At 40.1% G+C, this 25,471-nt stretch overlaps 2 protein-coding genes across 2 annotated transcripts; one reads left to right on the top strand and one right to left on the bottom strand.

Annotated features, from left to right (window-relative positions):
• Positions 1-4,466: 4,466 nt before the first annotated feature.
• On the bottom strand, positions 4,467-14,536 carry LOC137978988 (phosphatidylinositol-glycan biosynthesis class F protein-like). Its single transcript, XM_068826125.1, has 5 exons — positions 14,047-14,536; positions 13,005-13,096; positions 11,404-11,520; positions 9,062-9,170; positions 4,467-6,423 (listed from the first exon to the last, which is right to left on the bottom strand). The coding sequence occupies exons 1-5, from the start codon at positions 14,269-14,271 to the stop codon at positions 6,316-6,318; spliced, it is 651 nt and encodes a 216-aa protein (XP_068682226.1). The 5' UTR covers positions 14,272-14,536; the 3' UTR covers positions 4,467-6,315.
• Positions 14,537-15,568: 1,032 nt separating this feature from the next.
• LOC137978767 (carotenoid-cleaving dioxygenase, mitochondrial-like) lies at positions 15,569-21,893 on the top strand. The gene is made up of 4 exons (XM_068825822.1): positions 15,569-15,672; positions 18,435-18,957; positions 19,477-20,185; positions 21,317-21,893. Exons 2-4 carry the CDS (start codon positions 18,450-18,452, stop codon positions 21,615-21,617), a joined length of 1,518 nt encoding a protein of 505 aa, XP_068681923.1. The 5' UTR covers positions 15,569-15,672; positions 18,435-18,449; the 3' UTR covers positions 21,618-21,893.
• The last annotated feature ends 3,578 nt before the right edge of the window (positions 21,894-25,471 follow it).

Here is a 25,471-nt window from a genome sequence, read left to right as displayed (position 1 = left end):
GGCTTCGGCACTGCTTCGCATTTTAGAATTTCGGTTCACAAGTTAAATCTATCAATTGCATTGAAATTAAGGTTGCCTCTTTAAAAAGGAGACTTAAATATTGCATATTGCTTAATTTTAGGAAAATTAAAATGGTTTAAATTCATTTTAGTTAACATTTTTTATTCAGAAATTCAGTAATAAGTAAATTGGTGCGAATTGAGTTCAACCCTTCATAGAGGTGAATCCTCATTACCGTAATTCTTCTCATCTGTTTTTCCATCTTTCTAGTCAAAAGCTGGAAATAACTAACAAATTTAATTTATTTGGGACAAATTCTACATATTAATCTTCGGTGCCTCATTAAATGTAAATTGTGTCAACAGCAAAAGAAAATATTGATACACCTCATCAAACTGCTCTTCATTTGCAAAGTACAATGAGGTACCCGTGCTACATTATAAATAAATCTTTTTTTACCCTCAGCTTGACATTCTGTTTCAGATAATGGAGAGATTTAGCATGACGTTACGATCTAAGCCGGTTCATTTCTTGTCTGCTATGAACAATAATTGAGCAACGACTCGAAGTGAGAGAAAATACTTTCATGCTTTCAGGACAAGTAGTTGAACCTGCGTTTGCCGATTCACGTAAACGCGGAACTGAATCTCTCTCATATATAGCGTCTTTCTCTTTCTAGAGCTTTCCCGCTGAGGTATAAAATATGATACAGAAAAGAAGGCACACGCAATTGGCGAGTTCAGTTCATACTTCGGTCCATGTAGCTATAGGTCATAAAAGTGCGACAATAACTCAAGTCAACTTGAGACATATTTGATACTTTATCCACCTTATCGTGTTTTGATCCGTTCAACTACCATCATGAGGCATTCGATGGCGATACAACTAAACCTGAGATTGTACTTCGGCTTCTCTAGAGATACCTCGTTAAAATAAACCCGTTCACATTGAGGCATTCGAGGGCGATAAAACTAGACCTGAGATCTCTGGAGTAAATCCGTTCACCGTGCACCGGAGGCTCACTTGTTTAAAACAACGGGGATGTCATGTGGGAGGTCATGAGTTCCACTCCCGCCGGACCAACACTCAGGGTCTTAAAATAACTGAGGAGAAAGTGCTGCCTTTGTAATTACACCCGCAAAGGGTTAGACTTTCAAGTCTTCTGGGATAAGGACTATAACCCGTAGGCCCCGTCTCACAAATATCTTCCATGTTTATAAGTTCTCTGTGGGACGTTAAAGAACCAACACACTATTCGAGAAGAGTAGGGGATGAAGTTCCCGGTATTGCATGCGGCTGTCCTCTGTGAGTGTGTTCTTTCCAGTAGAAAAGGCCGGTTTGCCGTAATGTATCTAAAAGGGCTTGTGGTGTATGAGACACCTAAGCAAAAACAGCCATAAGTCAAAAGAACTTTGCCGAATGCTGGGACATGTAGATGTAGATGAAAGCGGAAAAAGGTCATACGTAAAGCTTTCTTACTTCCCTAGTATATAAACCCGCCTGATCTCTTTGAAGCCTGTTTGCACGGGCAAAAATGAGTTCGCACCTTCGTCGAAAACGTCTCCTTATAAGAGAAAAATGGTTAAAATGACAATTTTTTCTTATGTGTAGCCAGCACCAAGTATTTGTTTCGTTCCCGGTGATAATTACGACCCTTGATTATACAGAAGATTTAAGTTACATGACTACGCGTACGGGGATACGAATTTTATCTTCGAGTACTGAGGTATCTCTCCCGAATGAGCGCAGTTCTCTTTATTACCCCAAATCTAAGACGTCTCAGCTCTTTATTCGACAAAAGTGCGGATCACCGTTGGTCGAGGCCGGGACTGCAATATAAATTGTTGAAAAACGCAAGGATACAGCACGTTTGCTTCTCACGAGAATTGTTATATCTTGTCACTTAACTTCAATGATGTTTATATTATTGGCTGACATGTCCGTAACCATGACGACGTCAACATCCCCACATGCGAAAGATAAAAATAGTCTTTTCATTTCGCGATGAAGATATCAGACTTTTGGAACAAGAAAAATCAAGGTATTTCATCCATATCTAAATAATGAACTAACAGTAATAGAAACGAATATTATCGTGAGTTCCATACACGGTTTTACTGGAATAAAAGATCACCATTCTTACATAATGCAAAGCAACCATCCCTTATTCGCTTTAAAAACCTTCATTCAATGCAATGACGGTAATAAGCTAAGTGCCAAAAATACAAGTGGGTTACATGTGAGTTACTTGTTCACAAGAGTTTAAATCATCGCGGGATGATTTCAATTTTTGCCAGAAAAAAAAATCTTCGCCAGAAAAAAAAAACTAGATACTTCTAGAGCAGCTTAGTTTGCAATGGAAATTCTCATGAATAAGTCAATTGTGGTTTCTATGGAAAGCAAGACTTGAACGGATAACATCCTAAGTAATTAAAAACACAGTGATTGTTTTACCGTTGATTTCAAAAGAGTTATAAGTCTAAGAAGGCGGGCATGATAAAAAGGTTGGTTACAAATACCACCGGTATCAATTATAGAAAACCTAGCGACATTCAGTTCGCAGCCAATAGCCCATATTCACGATAGCTGCCATGATGGTTTTCAAATTGTCATGCAAATTAGCCATGTGTTATGCTGTGGGGCAAACATTGGAATAAAGGCAAATTGCGGAAAATCGGCTCGTCGAAATATTAAATTAACATTGCTAAAAGTACATTTTAGAATTTAGAATTAAGTACCTTTTACAATAATTTTATATCTTTTGATTGCCTCCGACATTTTGACTTTCTACTTCGTTATCTGCTCATTTTTCACTAAAAAAAACATCGAAGTAACTTGTGTAAGCATTCTATTTTACTACTTAGGTAATAAACATTTAATGAACGAGAAACAAATCATCTGTGTGTCTAAGATGTTCGTTTATAACCTCTCGAACTTGTGTTGTTTGCCCCCTCAGAAGTGTGTAGCTAATTTGCGTGATAAAGGCAAATCCAACATGGCGGCTATCGTGAATAAGGTTTAGTAACTTTTCACTCGAGGCTAACCTGCTTCTATAGCATCCCAAGGACATAATTGCCCAAGCAGACGTCCTTGGGGCTTCGTCACGCGCTCCTCTCCCACGTTAGGCTAATCTGCTTCCGACCAAGCAAGATCTACAACAAGCGGGTTTTCTGCGAGCAGAGCGTCCTTCATCGGGAGAAATGCCTATTGTTCTCAGGACATTTACTTACAGTTCAAGAAACTTCTTAGGACTGTTATATTGCTCGTTATTATTCATAGACGCGCAAGAAGCACGCATTTCATTGGTTGCTATGCACGCGCGGCAATGCTCATTAGTATGTAGTAGGCGGTCAATACAAACAATAGATACTGCCTGCTATTGTTTTCTCTTTTCTTTACTAAAATCACACATTTGCGCGCAAAACCCGTAAACGAAACAAAAAGATGTAAAGTTTGCCAGTGCAATTATTTTATGCATACGTTTGGTTTGATTTCGTTCAGTAAAGGAATATAAAATATCCTTGTTTGGTTATTTGCAATTAGAGGGACAGGGTATATTAGCATGTTGCGATCGCGCAACAAAGCAAAAATGCTCATGCTTTAAACGTACCAAGCACCGTTAACTTATCAACCACCTTTATACAAGCTAGGAATTATAACGATTGTGAAATCAAAGAGTAAATGCGCGTCCTGTATACCGCAAAAATGCCAACGTCTCGAACTAACGTTGCGCGAGCGAGGGTTTGTGACGATTGTGGGATACTGCAGTGGGATAATGCAATCGCACGAGCGTAAAAAGCACAAGGAAGCGATCGAAGTGAGAAAGAATGGCAACTATTTTGTCATTTTGATTACGCTTTGGGGCACTTTGGGCTTTTCAGTTTGCTTTCATGCGAATCTTTTCTTTACTGAGGAGGAGAAAAGGAGGCTCTGTCTGAATTGCGTCAACTCTTTGAAGCCGCCACAGCAGAACTTTTGGACTAGTCAATCCTGTCAAACTGGTTTTCCAGTGTGAGCATCCGTTAAGTGATAGACCGCGATAGCAGCTTTTTCAAGACCGAGATCACAGTTTTTCACTATTTGGACCGACCTTACCTCTCTCTCTAACCCTTCTTCTCTGAAATCACTTTTTTAATTGTTGACTCGCACTGCGCTTGATAGCGAATGCAGTATTAAGCGACTATTACAAACTGAACGTTTCCAAGAGAAACATTTTTATTTGAATTATATTTCTAACCCTCATGTCTAATAAAAAGTAACTTCTGTATGTAAACGGATTCGGTGCCAAAAAAATGGAAATGTAAGGTCATCACACAACCTCACGCGACCAAGGCTAGGATTCCGCCCGCCGTGAGCGGGTCGGATGAGAAAATTCCTCCCGCTCCCTAAACCAATCAGATTGCAGGATTTGTTGAATTCCACCCGCTCGCGCACTGAGAAAAAAAAAACACTAAACATTGAAATAATACTTTTTCAGTATTCCACTATTCAAGTTCAAACATTTTTACATATAAGACATTTATTTAAAAAAAAATTATTTCCACTATAATCTCTATTTTGCAGTGACAGCAAATCCGACCCGTAGTTTTGATTGCCGTGACAAAAGCTCCTAGCTCCTCTCGGATTAAATTTCGGTTTAAGAATAATCGGTAGATTTGTTAGCAGCAGTCATTATATTTACATAGAATGCTTGCATTTTTTCCATTAGCAGATGACTACTGCGACTTCTAATACACCGATTTTAGTTATTCATGTGGCCAAACTTGCATGTTTTCCTTTGGAATCGGGCTGTTTCGGCCACAAGTCGTTACGCACACATGGTGATTCACCTATTTTGGGGCAGATTATCGCGTTTTACTACGCTTGAACCATCGCCAAACGCTTGGAAGTTTGAGTCGATCGTGGATTTTCTTGGGGTATTAGTATAGGTAATAGCATGATTTGTAGTGATATTTGGCATAAATACCACCAGTGATATTTCAAAATTGTTATACATAATTTCACGAGCCGTTAGGCGTTGGGACAATTTTGAAATATCACGAGTGATATTTATACCAAATATCACATATTATTATTTATAATATAGATACTGATGAAATACCAGGATCATTTTTTTAACTAAAAAATCATATCTTCACCGCGCGCAGTGAACATATCTTTTTTATCTTTCACATGTGAGAATATAGGTGTCGTCATGGTAACGAACACGATTAGCCAATAAAACGCGAGCTTCCTCTTCATTGCAAGATACTTTTGCGCTTTAATATAATTCTTCTATACTACATCAACATTTTCACTGCAAAAATTTTACATTTATGATGATTTGTCACTTTCATATCTTGTTTCATGTTACACATCATGCGTGTTTTAGCGGTTGGTGGCCACTTTTTCATCATTTCGAAAATGAGTCAAACAAGTTGTTTTAAATCTGGACATTTTATCAATAGCTGTATAATAAGCAGAATATTACATGGCCGCTTGGGGATACGAATTTTATTTTCGAGTGCTGAAGATACTTTCAGCACTCGAAGATAAAATTCGTATCCCCGCGCGACCAAGTAATATCCTCTATATACCACAGTCTGAGAAATTCACGAAACGCGAAGAACTTTTGCAACTTTTCGTCGACTTGTTTTGCTTCGTAGGCGAGCAAATTGGTTTCAAGGTTTTTGTTTTCGGCCCAGCTGATTCACACATTGAGTCAGGTCGATGTACTTTTCTTACTATCTTGGATTTCTGAATTGTCTTTTAGTTCTTGACTCTCCTGAATTTTAAAATCTGGAAATCTTTTCGCCATTTTTTCGTAACTCGCCCGACAAGGTTATTTCGTGATTTTGGTTACCATAGCAACTGTAATTTTTACATGTAGGTATTTCAAATTAAGCTGAGATACCTCTGCTCTCAGCCAATCAAATTTCTCAGGTATTAGTTGATGTAATTCTCAAAAGCTAAGTCATATCAACCTCGTGCTTGTTTTCACTTACCTTAGCAGTCAAGTCTCTCTCGCAGCCATTTTACTACATCAAAACATCCGCTAGGAAATCGACTTAACTTTGGGCGAAACGACTTAGGTGAGCGAATCACCATGTGGGCGTAACGACCTTTGGTTTCTTCCCTTTTGTCATTTTGTGGAACATTTCAGTTCCCATGGTGGAATTTCATTAACTTCTACAGTTAATTTGACCCCTCCTACAGCCTAAAGTATTCCCCTTGCTTTGCAACGCCCATGTCTTCCTTTTTCACCATCTGATGTTCCTTTCATTATACCTGCTGCTGCTGGGGGACTCGGTGATTGGTACAGCAGGTTTGCTCGGGTTAGTGAAGACGGAGTCGTTTCTCATTTATACCAACCAAAACTGTTGAAGCCCCCAAGCCTGTGATGTAACCCACAATCGCTCCAATCACACAGGGAATGGGCCAGACCTGCAAACAGACAGTTTAACTGTAAGTACGTGCATAACCTGATGACGATGATGGTGATGATGATGATGATGATGATGATGACGACGACGATGATGATGATGATGACGATGATAAGTGCAAGGTTTACCAATAAAAACAATGAGACTATACGTATCAGGCTGGAATAACTGCGTTACTATGCTTTACTTCATAGGTGTACAGCCGTGCGCTATACGAACTCAAAACGTCTGAACACGGGTACGGACATAAACTTCAAATAATCAATTACTCGGCCGTTCTCAGTGAACACAGTCTGCGGCTTACGTTACAAAACAACGATCAACATACTAAAAAGAAGAAAACTCCGTAAACTCTGTACACACGATACTAACTTGAAATTGACCCGGTTCTAGACGGTTTCTTGAGGAAAAGGCACTAAGTAGTCTACATCTCGCAGTACTCTCACCAAAACAACCTGCAACCTCCCAAATTTGCATTAAACTAAGCCGTACAATTTATAGGAAAACTAGTGGGACACAAAGTTACAAGTGTTACGCGAAAGCAATACAAACTAATTGCGAGACTAACACAAAGGCGACACCTAGAAAAAACTATCAAAAGAGTACAATAAACTACAGAAAAACCTCTACATAACTAACGAGGCGGAAGATGACATATAAATTAAAAAAAGCGTTCGCACAATAGGAATGGACACAGCTTTTTAGTGAGCGGCGATAATTTTTTTGGTATCTCATTTGAGTTTGGATGGAGATCATGTTGCGTGTTGTGATAGCCAAATTACCATTGCAATACTACTGCGATAGCAGCGATACTATTCCCATATTAGAACGATAGTTTTGCCATTAACGAGGCTAAAAAGCTATTAATATTTCTTTGCTATAGAAAATAGTAAATTACTTTTGCCCCCTTCTGAATACCCTACACAATTCAAGTGGCAGCAACAACAACAACAACAACAATAGGCACGCAATGCTTACGTGTGGTAGTGCAGTAACACAGCGCTGTATCGTGTCAACTGAGCTGAGTTTTGTCTTCCAGGAGATTCAAGTTATCTTTGCGTAATATGTAGCTCTAATAGTACACGTTCTTATGTACCACGATATTGTTTTGATATCATTATAGTGCCATGGTAGATGTCTTTGGTAAATAGCCCCCTGAGATGTAGTTACTAGTAGAATACTAAATCCCACAAAGATTGACGAAAATAAAGGAGAATCGAGAAACATTGGCTTCAAGGCTGACATATTGATCATTTTTAAGTTCCCTTACAAAGTTCTTCTTTTTCACCACAAGTTTGAGCGTGCACTCTGAGCCCCTGACAGCTTTGTAAGCCAAAAGTTCACTAAAGTTAATCCCTGTCGGGCGGGGTTAGTGTTTGGATGGGTGACCTCCAAATATAGGACTTGCGGTCAGAAATACAGGACCGAAAATTCTATATTAACGCTCAAAAATGCGAACTAAGCAAGGTACAGATTTTGTTAGCCTTCTTTATGCAAAACAAATATTGATACAAAAGTAAACGAACACTTATACACAGTTTTTAGGAGGAGAAGAAGTAGTTTTCAGAAGTGTCGATCGAGAATAAAATACTTTGCCATCAGCAACAAAATTTGCGACGTGAAAACAACTTAAATTTTATACCGAGAATATAAAAAGTTACCATCAGCGAAAAACATTTTGGCAGACTTTTGCTTTGCTCAATTTTTCCATTGTACTTTTGGTTGCACAAGTAAATCGCAAAATCAAAAGTGACATCGAATTCAGCGGGCGCCGTGATCAAGTTGGCCCGCAAGTTTACTCGCGAAACAAAGGATACATCTGTATCAAAATGATGGCAAGACACCGGGTTTTTGTTTTTGTTGGTTTGTTTTTTTTTCTTTCAAGTGTTTTAAAGATCGACAAGAAATGTGCGAATTCAACACAAAGATCACAATATCCCAACTCTTGAGGTTGTTGACCATTGTTTCTGCAAAGTCAAAAATTCACTCTCCTAGATGAGGTTATTTATCACCACGTAATTCCATCGTTTTGGAAATAGCAGCTGCTTTATTATTCATCAGCGTCACAAATTCATGCCGATTTTGGAGCTCATTTTGTTGAAACTCCAGCTCGCTTCCAGCAGACCTGTTTATGTTCGTGAGTTATGCACGCGATACGGGCCTATTTGGCACCAAGGTCTTACAATCCCTCAATCACTCAGTCTTACAAACTCAGTGACAGTGTGTAGTGCACTTATAAAGTGCACTACCACAAAAACGAAAACGAACTGCTTCTATGTATTTATCTAAATCCACAACTTTTATCTCAAATACCCGTGTGCCCTTTATCTCTCTTAATGGAAAGGATGCTAATCAGTGAGCGTGAAGGGGCACTTGATTCAGCCCAAGCCAGACGATCCATGGTCAAAAGACGACCATGAGTGCAAGTGCGTGTTGTCCTAAGCAGCCTGTGTATGTGTATGGAAAGAACTCATGTGAGGCCAATGCTACTGTGTGCATGCGATGGATGAAGAACCTCGCTGATCCACAGCATTAGGAACTTCTTATGCAACATCCAAGGACAGAGAAATCGATCAATCATTTTGCACAAGTTACATTCATTATTTTTTCAGAGAGAGTAGCATCGATCACATGCTCACCTGCCATGGGCGGTCCCAGTCCAGAGGGATCGGAAACGCGCCAATCCAGGCACCGACCAGAGTGCATGTGATTGAACATTGAAAATAAGCTTCTGGAGTGGCGTCAGACCTGGAAGATTTTCAAAAGGGAATCAAAATGATAGCAACAACAAACACATGATGAAAAGAATAACAATGACAACAACATTAATTCCTTTATTCAAGTCTCGAGTTAGTAATCCATGAACACTCTCCTGAATTATTATTATTATTATTATTTCAATCCAATGTTGGTTTGAAATAAATGTGAAATTTAGTGGCTTAATAACTCAGTTGGTAGAGTATTGCATGGTCATCACAGAGATTATAGATTCAGTCATGTCCAATGCACACGAACTGAGTCGGGTTCGAATCCAGTTGAAGAAGCCCAAATTTTACAGATGTTTATAAGAGACAATAGGCAGGCAATTTTCATGATGGCGTCATTTGACTACAACTACCATAATTCAGTTTGTTTTTCTTTTCATATTTAAATTTTGTATTCCCAGTGGGGTAAAAATAACAATAGCTCTAATTAACATGAGACAAGCGAAACCTGAAGGATTCTGGTACATGTACTTGTAGTCATATGGTGTCATCATGCAAATGTCCTGTTGCTACATGTACAAGTATCCAGCTAACTAAGAGGATCGCTTCTCTCAATGTTGGGTTGTTAACAAAAAAAGGAAAAACCAGAGTGGCCGGTAAGTAAATGCTCAGAGCAGAGTATAGAACCAACAATGTAAAATCTGCTACAAGTCTAGTGGCCCATCAGGCCGGCGCTTATCTCCGGTTACTGTGACACGACGCGACTTAAGAGTATTTCTACTCCCCCCTGGACGGGATGCTAGTCCATCGCAAGGTTACCCCCAGCATTAAATTTGCCGGTACCCATTTATACACCTGGGGGAAGAAAGGCACTGTGAGAGTAACTTGTCTTGCCCGCGAACACAACATAATGAACCGGCCAGGGCTCAACCTGGACCACTCAATTCGGAGTCCACCATGCTAACCGTTCGGCCACCATGCCAACAACCAGTAAAACCAGGGACAAATCGGTGTACATACAAGTGCCGTAACCATTGCAATAGTACACTGTAAGAAAAATCCTGCTCCTGTATTTCACTACAGGTAGTAAAATTATTCAAGCGATGGGAAATCAAGAAAAGAAAGTAGAACTTGCACGCAACTTAATGTAGTGTCATACTTCACATTGAAAACAATTTTTTTTGCAGGAGTGATCTGGAAAGGATTTTGTGCATATTTCATCTTTTAAGATTTCTTTGACTTACATAAAGTTAAGGTGATGTTCGTTCTTTGCCTCAATGAACACATTTAAGTCAATGAAAAATGTATGTAAGGGATGATGAATGAAAAAAAAAACGTATGTTTGAAGTGCAGGTTATAGATGGAAGAGAGACTAAAGTGATCATCTGACTTCAGCTTAACAGGACATATAACAGTAAAAATTGTCAAGTTAAGTGCAAGGATCACTTCTATCTTCCATTTATAACCTGCAGTTCAAACATACTCATTCATCATTCCTGTCACAGGAACAAATGAGTCCAACAAATTGATCTGCTCCTAACTGTATGGCTTAATTTAATTCATACATGTACTTCAGTTGGTAGAGCATTGCACCAGCATTGCACAGGTCATGGGTTCCAATCCTATTAATTTTTCGGGGGGCTATAAGCTAACTTAGTAAAAATTGTCCTGTTACATGCAAGGATCACTTAATCAGTCCATCTTCAAATATTCAAGTCAGCAAAGTCTTAGGTCGTGATCTATTGGGGTCAACCGTTTCAACCGCAATCGATTTCGGTTGAAGCGGTTGAGGTTTCCCAATAGGACACTTTTCCAACCGTTTTCGGTTGAAACGCAGTAACTCCTGGGAATAGTTATAACCAGACTTCTCGGCGTTGACCAGTTGAGGCCCGAAACCAACATGGCAGGAGCCCGTGGCTGACTTTAAATGGCTCGTGTAAACGACAGCGGTTGCTGCTAATGCTCTTTCAACCGTTTTAACCTAGTGTGATACCGGTTGAAAAAGTAACTTGATCAACCAAACCAACCGAAAACGGTTGATCGCAATAGAACACAACCCTAAGCACACAAACAAAAAGCCTTAGAAATGAAGGTTCAAACAGGACTCACACCCACTGTAGTGCAAAATTTGCCCACAATTGATGCACTTACATACCTAAAGTGGGAACTGATCATTATGTAATTTTTGTTATAAGAAATTACCATTCTAAAATGTACACTGTATGCAAAAAGAGTTTTTTTAAATGCATTCAAAGGTACAATGTAGTCAATCTCACCAAGTACTGAAAAAGATCTTTGGAATGAGTTCCAGCTGTGTTCCCAGTAGACTACTAGCCGGAAGTATGACTAGATGAGACACCAGTAATGCCCAACAAAATGTCTCCTCACTCTGCCTATTGTCATAAAACAAAAATAATAACAGCTTTTTTTCCAGTGTTTTTTTTTCCTATTTAAGAAATAGAGCACATTTTCCGTGTTTCCATAGCATAGAGAATTCTCACAACTTTCCCGAGTGTTTAGATGAGGCTATGGAAACATGGAAAAAAGTCCTCTATTGCTTTTATAAAATATTTCTTAAAGATAATTCATATTTCCTATGAGCCAATCAAAACGTGCATCTGACAACACATACCCAATCAAAATTTGTGTGATGTCACAGCCATGTTTCCATACTCTCATCTAAACAGCTATTGACCAATAAGAGTGTGCGCACTATCCTACCGGTAATTATTTTATAAAATGTACAGGTAAAGGCTTCGTCTTCTGATGAACTGATTCCTCTCATCTCAACTAATACATGTATGAGGATAATAATTCTGTAAAACGTAAAACCCAATAACAAACACTGCAGACAACCCTAGCAAAACAAAATCTATGTGTATGCTAACAAAACCCTAAAATTATCATAACTTGAGCTGAACATGTTGGCAAACTGGACCGAGTGGCTGGATGCATGGGGATCTCTAAAGATTGGTTAAGTATAATAATAATAATAATAATACTGTAGCAACTTTATTCCTGTAATTCAACAAAAGGGAAGGATACCAGAGGTTATCCCTATCGAGGGCATCTGCCCGCAGTTGGATGTAATTGACTGAGGTGATTTTGATGAATTGGAGGAAAAACCCTCGGAGTCAGATTGAGATCGACTGAAACTCAGCCCAAATACAACCCAAGGTCAGGGTTGAACCCAGGTCACAGAGGTGGGAGGTGTGGCTGATGACCACTAAACCACTCTGACTCCCCTCTCTGATTCATTGTATGGTATTTAACATTACATAGTGCTACCAATCTGTAAGCAACTCAGCCCTGGCCCCAGTTTTTCTAAGATAAGCTGCTTTGCACTAATTAACCCACCTTAACACTGTCTACTCTAACATCAGACGATTTTACTCATCAATGGGGTTGGCTTCAGGGACGAATGATACAGTACAATAATACAATACACTTTTATTTCCTCTTGACGTGGTAATACTTACAGTTAGTTACAAAGTTTTTGTATTTGGTTGTGATGTTTCTATTATGTTAAGTAAAAAATGTTTGAGCATGGTGGCCAAAATAAACCAGTAGTTTCCTAGCTGACCCCCATGTAAATGTAATGAGTTAATTCAATGGCTCCCCAGGCACTCCACGATGCCAGACTAAAATTTGTCAAGTCTCACTTCCAGCAGTCGATGCGTTAAATACTATGAACAGATTTTGATACTAGGTCCACTCAAAAACCCTTCCCCACCTGAGGATTGGGGCACAGGTCTTAGTGTGAATGGGTTAACTTGGCTCTGGATTTTAGCAAATATTAATGACTCCTGACAAAATGACAGGCTGTCACTGATAAAAGAAACACATACAACAAAAATAACTTGTACTTCAGACATACTCTGATAGTGGAGCCCCAAACAAGACAGCAATGACATGAAAAGAAACACATGACCCAAGTAAAAGAATGACAAGCTTGATGAGTTGAGATGCCTGTGGAAAATAATTAGCAATGATATTAATTTAATCACCAAGATTAGCGATAAAAAATTTACCATTTTTGCCTTTTTTCCTGGCCAAAAATTAAAAGAAGATTCAAATAAACATGGCAAATAATTTGAATCAACGCAGCTATTAGAAGGTAGACTGTTTGGCCCATCTGTCTGCCTAAACGTGACCAACAGGAAAACAGTGGTACCCCATTGTTCACTGAAGTTAAGTTTCAATGGGCTGGATTAATGCCCGGATGGATAACCAGCTCTTGTTGCCTCACATCAATGTAAACAGGATACAGATAATGTTGTTGTAAGAGATATCAGTTTGTGCTGGTTCTTTACCCTGTCTAAGGGGCTAAGGGGGAGGAGAGAGGGGGGGGGGGGGGGCAATGTTTATGAGTTTTTCAGTTTTTCTTGCCAAATAATTTGACTATTTACCATATTCCACCTGGGAGGCCTGTATGAATTGTGCTATATTGCACAATTCATATTTATCAATAATTATTGTTTTACAGGCTACCAACGCAGTTTGGGAGTAACTGCAGAATAGCCACCCAATAGGTGTTTTTCATGTTACATCATCGCCGCCATGTTTGTGAACAAAAACAAAAGATCTGTCATTAGCTTCTTTTCTTCGTCCACTAGAGATTGTACATAACATCATTGTTGTCTGTGACTCTACAGATTGGTTGCAAACCACCTATAATTTGTTCTTGTAGCGGCATCGTTTGAAGAACGAGGCATATAACACAGTGTATAACAACACATGCCATCTGTATATACAAATAAGTCTCTGGGTATTCTGCAGTTTAACTGCTGTTTGGTGACAAACAGTTTCTTGGTTAAAACTAGTTTCAGCCAGCTTAAGGACATGTAAAATGTAGTCCTGTGTACGGAGCCCTAACCATTTGTTCACGCTAATTCTTTGACAGTACTCAGTCAACTTACCGTAAATTTTGCTCGAGATTTGAGACGAAGGAGGCTGAAACACAACACAAAATATACACCACAAAATAACCGACAGGAACGTGCTGGAGTTGAAATTAGCGACACTCCTTCTAGAGCGTAGTTTGAGAATGCAACAGCTGTCCAAGCAGCAACGACTTGTACCAGACTAATTGCTAAATATTCCTTGGAGCTGTAGTGTGGAAGCAAGCATCCTGCGGCCGCCATGTTGGCGAGTGAGACGAAGCACAAATTCTCCTCGGAACCTAATAAATTCACCACCAAGAATAATAGCACAGTTTGTGACCCACACGATTACATATTACTCAGTGTATCCAATATGGCGGGAAGCAAGGAGGTCGATATTTTTCGAGCTTTACACTTGGTTGGCGCTCTAGTCGTCACGCCGCCATGTTCCTTCCAAGAGAGGACCTGGCACTATCTTTCTGGATGTCACGCAACGCTTCACCTGACTGCATATCCGCAGGTCAATATATGGTTCATTTCATATATCATTTCGTTCATTGATTCACTCATCATGGGAACATTTGAACCCAAAAATGACCAGCTCCCAACATCAGTGGCTTCATAGCTCAGTTGGTTAGAGCGTCGCACCGGCATCGCGAGGTGCGTCTTTTCTAGGGATGACATTACATTACAATCCAAACGATTCCACAAGATTCCACGTGGTCGACAGAAAGAACGGCAACCGCATTGGCGTCTTTACGGCAGATCCCTTCTTTGTGTTTGTGCATATTTATGCATAACGTATGTAAAAACAAAAGGAAAATTTCCTTGGGAACATCACGTGGTGTGAAATGGGAAAAGAAAACGTACAAGCTAAAGAGGTCAATAGACCAATTCGGCTAACTCAATGTTGTACCCAATTCAACTCTCTAGGGGTTAAGATGCGTTGTGTATTGCATTTGCATGATAATGTAGCATTCACATTTAAATGATATGGTAATACTTGGAACAAAACGTTTTATTCCCAAAGGATTTGAATTGGGTACAACATTGAGTTAGCCAAATTGGTCTATTGTTACTTCCAAAGGCATCCTGAATAGTTGGTCTTTTGGACCCGCAAAAATTACCTTATATTTTCATTGTACATGTAATCTTGAGCTTTTTAAAATGGGCTACACTAGTTTTCTCTTGATATAAGTTACTTTCAATGCAGTCATTAACTTGCAAATAATGAAATTTCGAAAACGGTATACATACATACGACATATTCTTTTGCTAATGTGCAAATTAGCCTACCAAGCCTTAATTCACTGTATGGTCGAGACTTGGTAGGCTAATTTGCACTTGAACAAAATAATTATGAATTGAACTCCATTTATGATTAAGGTCTATAAGGCATTTAATGTGACCTGCGTTTCATGATAACGAGCTCAACCATCTCGCATTGATAACGATGGAAAGAGTTATGCTGGGTAACTGTAGAATTCAATTTCCGGTTCTGGTTCAATTTCCGGTTCTTTACGGTTCTTTATGGTGTGACAATGCTATCCATTGGACCAATCGAGATGCACAGCGTGACAGCTAAGCGGCACTAAAGCCATATCAACAACCAAAAACCACTCATAGTCACAGTCTATACAATTGTCAGAACGTTTGATCCAGGTAAGGGCAACCTTGAAATGTTGTTGCGTTATGTGTCTTTATTTTTGTTGTGTTCAGCGTATTGTTGCAAAGCAAAATGTGTGCTTTGCAAGTTTAAGGTGCACCTGAAAAATTGATTGCTTTGGGTGATTGACTACAAAAAAGGCCAGCGACACACGCACAGGCAAAATTTGTGGTAAAAGAGCGAAATTAAGTGGCAATAACATATGACCGAAGAAACTTTTGGTTTTCGTTTCGTGACCTATTGAAGTGGCACTTTGTGGTTCGATTTATACTGCGTTACGTAACTACGAGGTATTACGTAACGGTGAGAAGGTGTCGTTGACTGTGTTTTGAGCCATTTCTTTCGGGAGAAATGGGCGTTTTCGGCATTTCATAGAAGGTTTTTCACGGTTCAAATTTTTATCTTTGTTGTCCACACCAAATGAATAATTGTGGCAAAAACGTTCTCGGAAAATCTTTTGCAAATAGTCCAATGTATTTCAAAAGTCATACCTATGTTTTTAATATCAGGCTCTGGCATTAATCTCATCAACACACAAAGTCGAATTTGTGTCTCGTTCACGTACTAGTACCCGAAGCGCATTTTTGCTACCGGAAAATGTACATCAGCCAGGCAATGAAACTCCCCCGGAGAGTTGTAAAACCGCTGAACATCGATCTTGTATGACTGAGGAGTTCTGAAGCTTAATTCCATTTGGTACCATCTTACAATCAAACTAATTTTTGTTAGTGTTGCAACTGTTGGGATTCCCATCTCATTGCTCTTATTTAAGAGTGAACTACGACTTGAGTGAAAACGTTTGTTCTGCTTTACAAGTTGTGCTGGTTATAATGGAGCAGGAGAGAAAATGTGAAAAACCTGAAAAAACGGTTCAAGTGCAAATTAATGGCTTTGCAACACATAACGATAAGCGCTTATAAGAACTTTTACTGCGTTCGAAGGAATTGATTATGCACTAACTTTCTAAATCGGCGGTTTAATCAATGACGTCGGCTACAACACAGCGACAACAGAGGCAATAAAGTAAAAATATGTTATTGGTTGCATGGCGAAAAGTCATCTTGCTGCCCATGCGTCACGTGAATATTTTAGCACATTTCCTTGCCGTAATCTGCCAAATAAAAGGAACTGTAGTGTAGCAGCTCTCGTAAAATGCTATTGTTTGGTATTGTGAGCAGCTTCTATTGTTTTCAAGTCTAATTCGTTGTTTCAATTGTTTAGTCTTTTGTTTTTGGCTAGGGTAGCGAACCAATCAGACCAATCACATTATACCTTACGAAAGCAAACGGAACTGACAATTTTGACTCGGCGTCGACGCGAAGAAAAAAAGTCTATCTAAACAATCTCTATCATCGCTTCAAGACCGTTTCGGTAGACATGGCCAATCCAGTTCCTTCAAGTTACTTTGCCCTTGTTGTTAAATAGAATCATGGCAAAATTACGGTAGTAGCCACAACGCGAAATTGAGAGAATTTCCAACTGAAATTGTAGTTTTTGGGGGAATATACGCCTCCTAGACGCACTGAAGACTCGCTGAGGTCCACATTTTGAGACCACATTCTAATGTTTACTTCGTAAAAACATTCTCCGCAATACAATTAAAACGAAACAAAACATAGCCACAGTTCCACGATGGTCGTCAAGCTACGTTCTCGTTTGCTTGTTTTCGCAAAGTTGTTCTCAATGTTGTTGTGTTCTTTATCGTGAAATTGGATTCGATCTCTTAAAGTCCGAATAGAATTGGCTGACAAGTTCCCGTGCGAGTCTGACTTTACTATACAAACCGTTTGTACATGTCAGACAACAACATTGTCAACAAGCAAATGAGAACGTTGCGTGACTGTGTGACAATCATCGTTGAATTCTGCTTTTAACGAAGTAAACATTACAATGGCGGCATAGATGCCAAGTCTCCAGCTTTCACACTTAATCTCCAGCTCTCCAGCCAAGCAAGCAAAATCTCCAGCTGAGCTTGGGTTAACAAATATAAAATTATTGTTCCAGAAAAGTAAAACTGTTCATGATCTGTGAAATCGTGAAATCGACGAGAAATCAGTAGCAGATTGACGAGAAATCAAGAAATTCTAGACCCTAGAGCCCTTTTCTTCTCACTGCTCGTGTTTGTTTGCCCGAAGTGACATGGTAAAATGTGTCATTAAATCAACTCAGAATGCAGGAAAAGTGATCTAGGAGAACTCAGATTTAAAAGTTTACCGTCAATACATGTGTCCAAAATGGCCGCTGATTTAAGCGGATACAAATTGGCCCTTGTTGCCTCGTTCAAGATAAAATGTTCTTTTGAACTTTAAGCTTAAGAATGAGGTATCAAGAGATGGCGCAGTGGTGAGAGCGCTCGCCTCACACAAATGTGGCCCTAGTTCGATCGATTCCTCGACTCGGGGTCATATGTGGATTGAGTTTGTTGGTTCTCTACTCTGCACCGAGAGGTTTTCTCCGGATACTCCGGTTTCCCATCTCCTCAAAAACCAGCATTTAACTTGATTTGCGTTGATTGTTAATTTCACTTTACAGTGTCCCCAATTAGTGCTCCAGCGGTAAATCGACTGGACACTTAAATCAAGTTCCGTTCCTTTCCTTTCCTTTATTCGAACATAACAGTACAAGAGAAAGCACCTGTTCCCTTGTTTAATAGAAAAAAGTGAAATTGAGCAATAATTTAAGATGTTCACTTACATTTGCCTAATAAAAATCCCCTTTTCCCAGAATTTCTGTTCCATGTTCTCTTTGGTCCCCTTAGGTTCTACAAGGCACCATGACCGCGCCACCAGACCATTCCTGCCTTTATCAGACAGCGGAAGAGCGCCCTGAGCCAATCAGAGCTGAGATCAGAGGCAAAATTCCTTCCTGGCTTAATGGAACCTTGATAAGGAATGGACCCGGCAGATTTGAATGTGGTGACACATCGTTCAATCATTGGTTTGACGGGCAGGCGCTTCTGCACCGATTTCACATCCAAGAAGGAAATGTGACCTACAGCAACAAGTTTGTGCGGAGCGAGAGTTATGCTGATTCCTTAAACCGAGGAAATTCATGTCATTTGGAATTTGGTTCATTCATTCCCCCAGATCCGTGTCAGAACATCTTTTCACGTTTCTTCTCCCGCTATTGGGGGCAAGAATTATCTTTCGACAACACATGTGTTAACGTGTTTCCAATGAAGGACAAGATGTATGCAACTACCGAGAGTGAAATTTTATTTCAGATCGATCCAAAAACGCTGGATACATTGAACAAGGTGGATCTATCAAAAGAGTTTCCAGGTAACTACAGCTTACATCAGTGCACTTCTAGCATTTCCTTCGAGTCACGCAATTGTGTTTTGTCACTCATTACCTTCCCATTCCTCCCTCCGCCGTTTCTCCTGCTTGCGTGACAAAACATGAACTCATAATGCGCGCGACTTGCCTGAGAGACAATTGTTTAAATCATCAGTGTCTTACAAGGTTGCTTAAATTGCCCCGTAAAGTGTTTATAAGAGACAATTGCTTAAATTGTCCAGATAAATGTGAGGATTACTTCTCCCTTTCATAGAAGGGATCACAGAAGGGACAGCTAACAGAAAAAAAAAAAAGGGACATCGGATACCTTTTTAAAGAACTTGGACTAAAAACATTGGCCAAGGCAAACAAATATTAGGGGTCACTATTCCACAGTTTATCATACATTACCATGTAATGTGAAGCGTATATCTCGACACTTCCTTGACTGACTGGTTGACTGAATAACTTGTCTAAAGGATGAATTAAGTGACTTATCAGCAGCTTAATTTCTCCTAACAGGTGATATCACCATTAGTAGTGCGACAGCCCATCCTCAAGTGACTCCGGACGGTTCTGTGATAAACATTTCCGTGACATTTGGAATGAACTCCACATACAACATCATCTGCATACCACCTTCCTCGGGAGAAGCTGGCGAAACCACTTTAGCTGGAGGCAAGGTGATTTGCAGCATTCCGCCAACGAGTGGCATCGCATATTTCCATAGCTTCTGCCTCACCGAAAACTACATTGTCGTCACTGAAATTCCTCTATTGCTAAACGTCTGGCGAATCCTCAGCCACAAACTTTTCGGGACCACTTACGAAGATTGGCTTTACTGGGATCCAAACCAGCGCGCCAGATTTCACGTCGTCGACAGAAAAAACGGAAACCGCGTTGGCGTCTTCACGGCGGATCCGTTCTTTGTATTTCACCACATCAACGCCTTTGAAAAAGACGGAAAAATTCACCTCGATGCTTGTTGCTATCGCGACCACTCGCTTGTGAAGCAAATGTACCTGCATAATTTGCGCTCCCCAGCGCAACCGGGCAAAAAGAAGTTCGCCACACCCTATGTACGCCGTTATGAGCTTCCTATTAAAGATCTAGGGGATGCAGAAGAGAAGCCTCTCCCGAAGGGAGGAGACGGACGGGATTTTATTTTGCTGTTCATAGGGATGGAGCTTCCGAGGATCAATTATGAGGAACACAATGGAAAGCCTTACAGGTATATAAATATCTAACAGTTACGTTGTTCCATTCTAACAGCAGTTATCTGTAGACTGTATAATATTACTACGCTCGCAGCTTAGCCAAAAAGTCTCGCTATTGTCCTGACTAATCAGACGCATAACTACCAAGTTGCCTTATCATAGTTTTCTCTAGCACGTTTTTCATGTTATTGAATAATCTGACTTTGAGTACGGAAATCAATCCCAGGTCACATTGGTGGAAGCAAGTGCTCTCGCCGACTGCGCTAACCCTACTCCCTAAAGCCTGGTTACCACTTGTGCAATAAACACAAGCACAAGCACAAGGCAAGCACAAGCACAAGGCAAGCGCAAGCACACGCACACGCACACGCACACGCACACGCACACGCACACGCACACGCACACGCACACGCACACGCATACGCATAAGCATAAGCATAAGAAAAATCGTATGGGAACGGGCGTAAAATGCGCTTGTGCTTATTTTACAAGTGGCAATCGGCGTGAGTTAAGCATAAGCACAAGCACGACGATTCGCACGCCATCTTGAATCTTACTGGATCCTCTACGACGTTACTGCGCTTGCGCATACCATTTATCCTTGTGCTTATCGCACAAGTGAGAACCAGGCTTAATTAAGAATGAATGAATGAACAAACGAATGAACGAATCTAGTGAATGAGTGAATAACTTTTTAACAAGTATTTATTTATTTATTAAAATTAATACTTTGCTGCTGACCTTGCTCACCACATTTGGGCACTTTTACTGTTTGCCTCCTCATTATAGTGAAGACCATGATTATGCTCTATTTGAGAATTAGAGCTACAGTCAAGGGTAAAAATGTTCAATATAACGACGTTTGTGCCGCTAGTCTAAGGTGGTAATGGCCCTTCATCTTAACGACATTGTCCAGGCAACCAGGGAGGGAGTTGTAAAGTTTCCTGATATGATTCTACTCGATCTGCAATCTGGCACACTCTGGATCGCATCCAACAGGTCATTAATTCTTTGTCCTGATACTTGTCTTGCAACTCTCTCTATTGATGTATATCCTTGGTATCCTATCTGCCTCTAATTTTGCAGATTAGGGTCGTCGTAACAAATTAGTAATTATTTACTGGATGAATCGTCTGTCTTTCCAGATTTGTATATGGCGTAAGATCGCGAGACGCCCAGTCTATCTTTGGAAAACTTGTCAAGGTGAACGTGGAAACCAAGGAGTTTGTCACATGGGAGGAGCCGGGTGGTTTTGCTTCAGAACCTGTGTTTGTCAAAGCGCCTGATGGAAAAGCAGAAGATGACGGTGTCATTTTATCTTGTGTCATCAACGTCGAAGACCAAAGCACCTCTCTGCTGGTTCTAGATGCGAAAGAGTTCAAAGAGCTTGGGAGGGGCGTTGTGGAAGGTGTCACCCCGGTGACTCTTCACGGTATATTCCAGTAGCATGATGAGTTGAATGGACTGACTCATCACATAGTATCACTCAGCCGTTAAATTATTTACCTTCATGCACATTCAATTTACGGTACTTTAATTTGAAGCCTTAGGTCGATCGCTTGTGCACTAATAATCATGTATATGTTTAAGGCTAGTTTTCATCCGCGACGCAATTGTAGGAACAAGTAACTGTTCACAGATAATTATATTAACTTGTTGTTAGCACGTGTTTATTATTCTTGCAAAAGGTGTAAAAGATTAAAACATTGCTTAGATAACGTATGCTCCTTGTCGGCTTATCTTTGCGTCGTGGGGCCTGCTACAGAAACCGGAGATAAGCGCCGGCCTGATGGGCATTCTAGGCTCGTAGAAGACTGTTTTTTTTTTTTTTTAACTCGAGTACACCACACTAACTGTAACTGTAACTGTCTTTAGAACGGTGAAATATTAAGAACGTTTTCAGGCTCAAATCGCCATAAATAAATAAATAAATAAATAAATAAATAAGAGCAGTAAGCCTCATAATTGGCCATTTCTGAGTCCATGTCTGCCTCCTCTTTTAAGTGACTTCAAGTGCAAAGTTTTTCTTTAAGTTATGAAAAGTAGTTTTCTTTCGTATGTAAAGTAGAACTAAAACTTCGCACTTAGACTCGCTTTGAAGAGGAGGCAGACTCTGAAATGGCCTTTTAAAGAGTATCGTTCCCCGCCAGTAAACATGCAACTAAAAGCTCAGTCAAGCAACAGAGAACGGGTTCTGTGGTAACCACATCCATAATGTGAGGCCGGCTTTGGCCGCAGAGGACCCTAAACACGTTGCTGAGATCGTAACGGGTTCCACGGCTATGAGCTGAAACATCGATCTGTACATGGCTGCATTTGCCTGGATGATATGGCTTTACGCATGCGTAATGTACTGCAGACCGCGTGGTTGATGTTAATTGTGTGCATAGCTTCCTTCTGCTCTGTTGCTTGTCTGTTTGTCGCTTGGGTCATCAAGGCGGAATTCTAGATCTCTCTTATCGTGTTAGCCTAGGCGAATAAGTTTACTGAGTGTCCGTGATTGCCAGTGTTAATGAAAAACTTGCAAATTCTTCAATAGATGCTCCTTAATTTTAGTTTTCGATCTTTCACATTGTTCAAAACAGATGTGGTATATTTTCCTCTCTGTCTTTCAGAGGGGGACATTGGGGTGTATTAGAAACCGCAAAACCGAAGAAAAAATCATCCAAAATCACAAAACCGCAAAAAATTTCGGCGAAAACCGAAAACCGCATACAAAACCGTCAAAAACCCGATACAATGGTGACAAGTGCGGCATACAGAGCAAACTACGCTAACACTTTATTTCATCAAAGTATTTGTGAATGTTATGGACTTGTCTAAAGCCTTCATATCTTTTAGTATCTGCTAAAATCATAGGCTTTATTTCTGCCGCTCTCTCTCGGGCTTTGTGGGCTCATTTTCCGTAAAGCAGCTGATAATGGAGCCAAGTTAACTTAGGAGAATTTGCACACAAGTCCTCTCTAAAATCTCAATTTTGCAATAGCAAAAAGCTATAGCTCTGGAAACCTCCAATAAAACTCTCTAATTGAACATTTCTGTTTGATAACTAATACCTGACAGTTTGGAGATTCGAACGGAATGTTTAATCTTGGTCTAAAACATGCGATTGCATTGAGGAAGCTAACCGGTACTGCTTGTTCTTTATTTTACATGGCAGCAGGAACTTGCTCAAAGGTTAAATGTGGTAATAAACAGATGCTTACTTAAAACAGGGGGGGGGGGGGGGAGCTCCCATATAAAAAGGCGAGGGATGCTCGTCTGAAATTTTACATTAAACCCTCCAAGGAGACCAATCTGGGCGTGGCCCAGGCGTTTTTTGACCCCTAAAAGAGACCATATTATCCATAACCCATAAAAATAAAAAATACAGCGACTTTTAATGATGGCAAAGACATTATCATCTAATAAATTCACCTGCTTGAAGAAATATAAAAGTGTAAATATACACTTTTTTATTTCTTCGCGCGCAACCCTAAGGAGATTTTCATGGCTACATATGACTGCGTTTTGCGCAAAACACCCTAAGTGAGACCAAAATCCAAAATTTACACCAATAAGCGAGACGACGAGCATCCCTCCCCTCTTTATATGGGAGCCTTCCCCCCCCCCCCCCCTCCCCCCCCTCCACTTCCTCCCCCGCGGGCACCGCCCCTCCGTATCGCGACGTTGCACCAAAGAGACAATTCGCCGATGTCCCTAATTCATCTTGCTGGCCCTGGGAATTGTTGTCATCTGCACTGACTTCGTCACTACATTCAACAAATTCTTGCTGGCCTTTATCAGAGTCACCAGCTTCTCACTCATTTCATGCTCGTTCAAATCTTCATGGGGTCCTTCATCTTCATCCACTCCGCACCAACTCGGGCGTCATTCGACACGCGTGATCCCCTACAGTGACATTTAGTTTGTCACGCATTCCTCTCAATAGCTTCGCGTTTGGCGGCTATAGAGTGTTTTCATGTGACGTCTCCGGGAATTGAGCTCTATTATCACTCAAAGGTTACTGATCACGTGAGTGAAAACAGGCATCTTGTACCCTATGGGACCTTACATTCTGTTTATCAGGCCCTAGTACAACCTCATTTCAACTACTGCAATATTGTTTGGGGAAACTGTGGAGTAACTTTGCAGGACAAACCGCCGGCAAAAACTACAAAACAGAGCTAGAGCAGCCCGTGTCTTGACCTACCCTAACTATGACGCTCATGTCAACACTTTATTTGAACTCTTAAGATGGAAATTCCTAGTCTCTCAAAGGCAAATTGAAAGAGCAACAATGGTATTTAAGTCCCTACAGGGACTAGCACCTGAGTATCTCTGCTTGAAAATTGTCCATCGCGATTCTAGTTATTGTTTGAGAGACTCTGTGAATAAGGTAAATGTTTCGCAACCGCGTACAAACTACTACAAAAAACAGCTTTAGCTATTTAGTGGCGCAGTTTTGTGGAACAGTTTGCCATTAGAGCTAAGGAAAGCAGAGTCCCTCAATCAATTCAAACGACTGATGAAAGAGGTTATCTAAGCCATTATTCTAAACACGGCATTCGTGGAAAGCAGCTTTTATGTCTGATATTGAGAAAGATAGTTAATGTAGTTTACATAGTTCAATCTATAAATTTTTAATTGTACATATTTTTTTTAATATTGCTGATGAATTGTACCGTGGTTAAATAAAGATTAAATAAATAACACTCTATTCGAGATCAATTGCCGCTAAAATCTAAGAAAAACCGGAAACCAAATAGGACAAAATAGAAAAACCCAAAAAGTGCATCGGATAACAAAACCGAAAAACCGCTCCTATTTTTTACGAAAACCGAAAACCAGATGCTAAAAAAGGAAAAACTCGCAAATCGCAATGAACACCAAAACCGAAAAACCGAAAAACCGATCTAAAAAATAACCAAAACCGCAAAACCGAAAATCCCAATGTCCCCCTCCTTTAACATCCACTGAGTGCATTCCGTCGTTAACCACCGTGACGGAAAATATCACGTTTAAACTTAAGGGAAGCGATTGATAGACCTTTTTGAATAAAGGTATGCCAATGGTTTTAACTAAATGAACGTGATATAACCTATCTTAACATTCGAATCTTTCATGTAGCTAGCTGATGAAGTTCGGTTGAGCCGATCAAAAAAATTCATTGCTTAAACTTTAATATTGCGCTCCTAGTTTCGGAAACTATTTTATTAGCTTTCTTTAAAAATTCGTGATTCCAGAGAACGGAAACAACACCTTTGATTGCGTAAAATTTCGGCTTTGCCAACTATATTTTTTTCGCAAACACAGTTTAA

This window comes from Montipora foliosa, chromosome 12 (genome assembly GCF_036669935.1).
Source record: "Montipora foliosa isolate CH-2021 chromosome 12, ASM3666993v2, whole genome shotgun sequence".
Taxonomy (NCBI): Eukaryota; Metazoa; Cnidaria; class Anthozoa; order Scleractinia; family Acroporidae; genus Montipora; species Montipora foliosa.
This window is presented reverse-complemented; position numbering and strand designations above follow the sequence as displayed.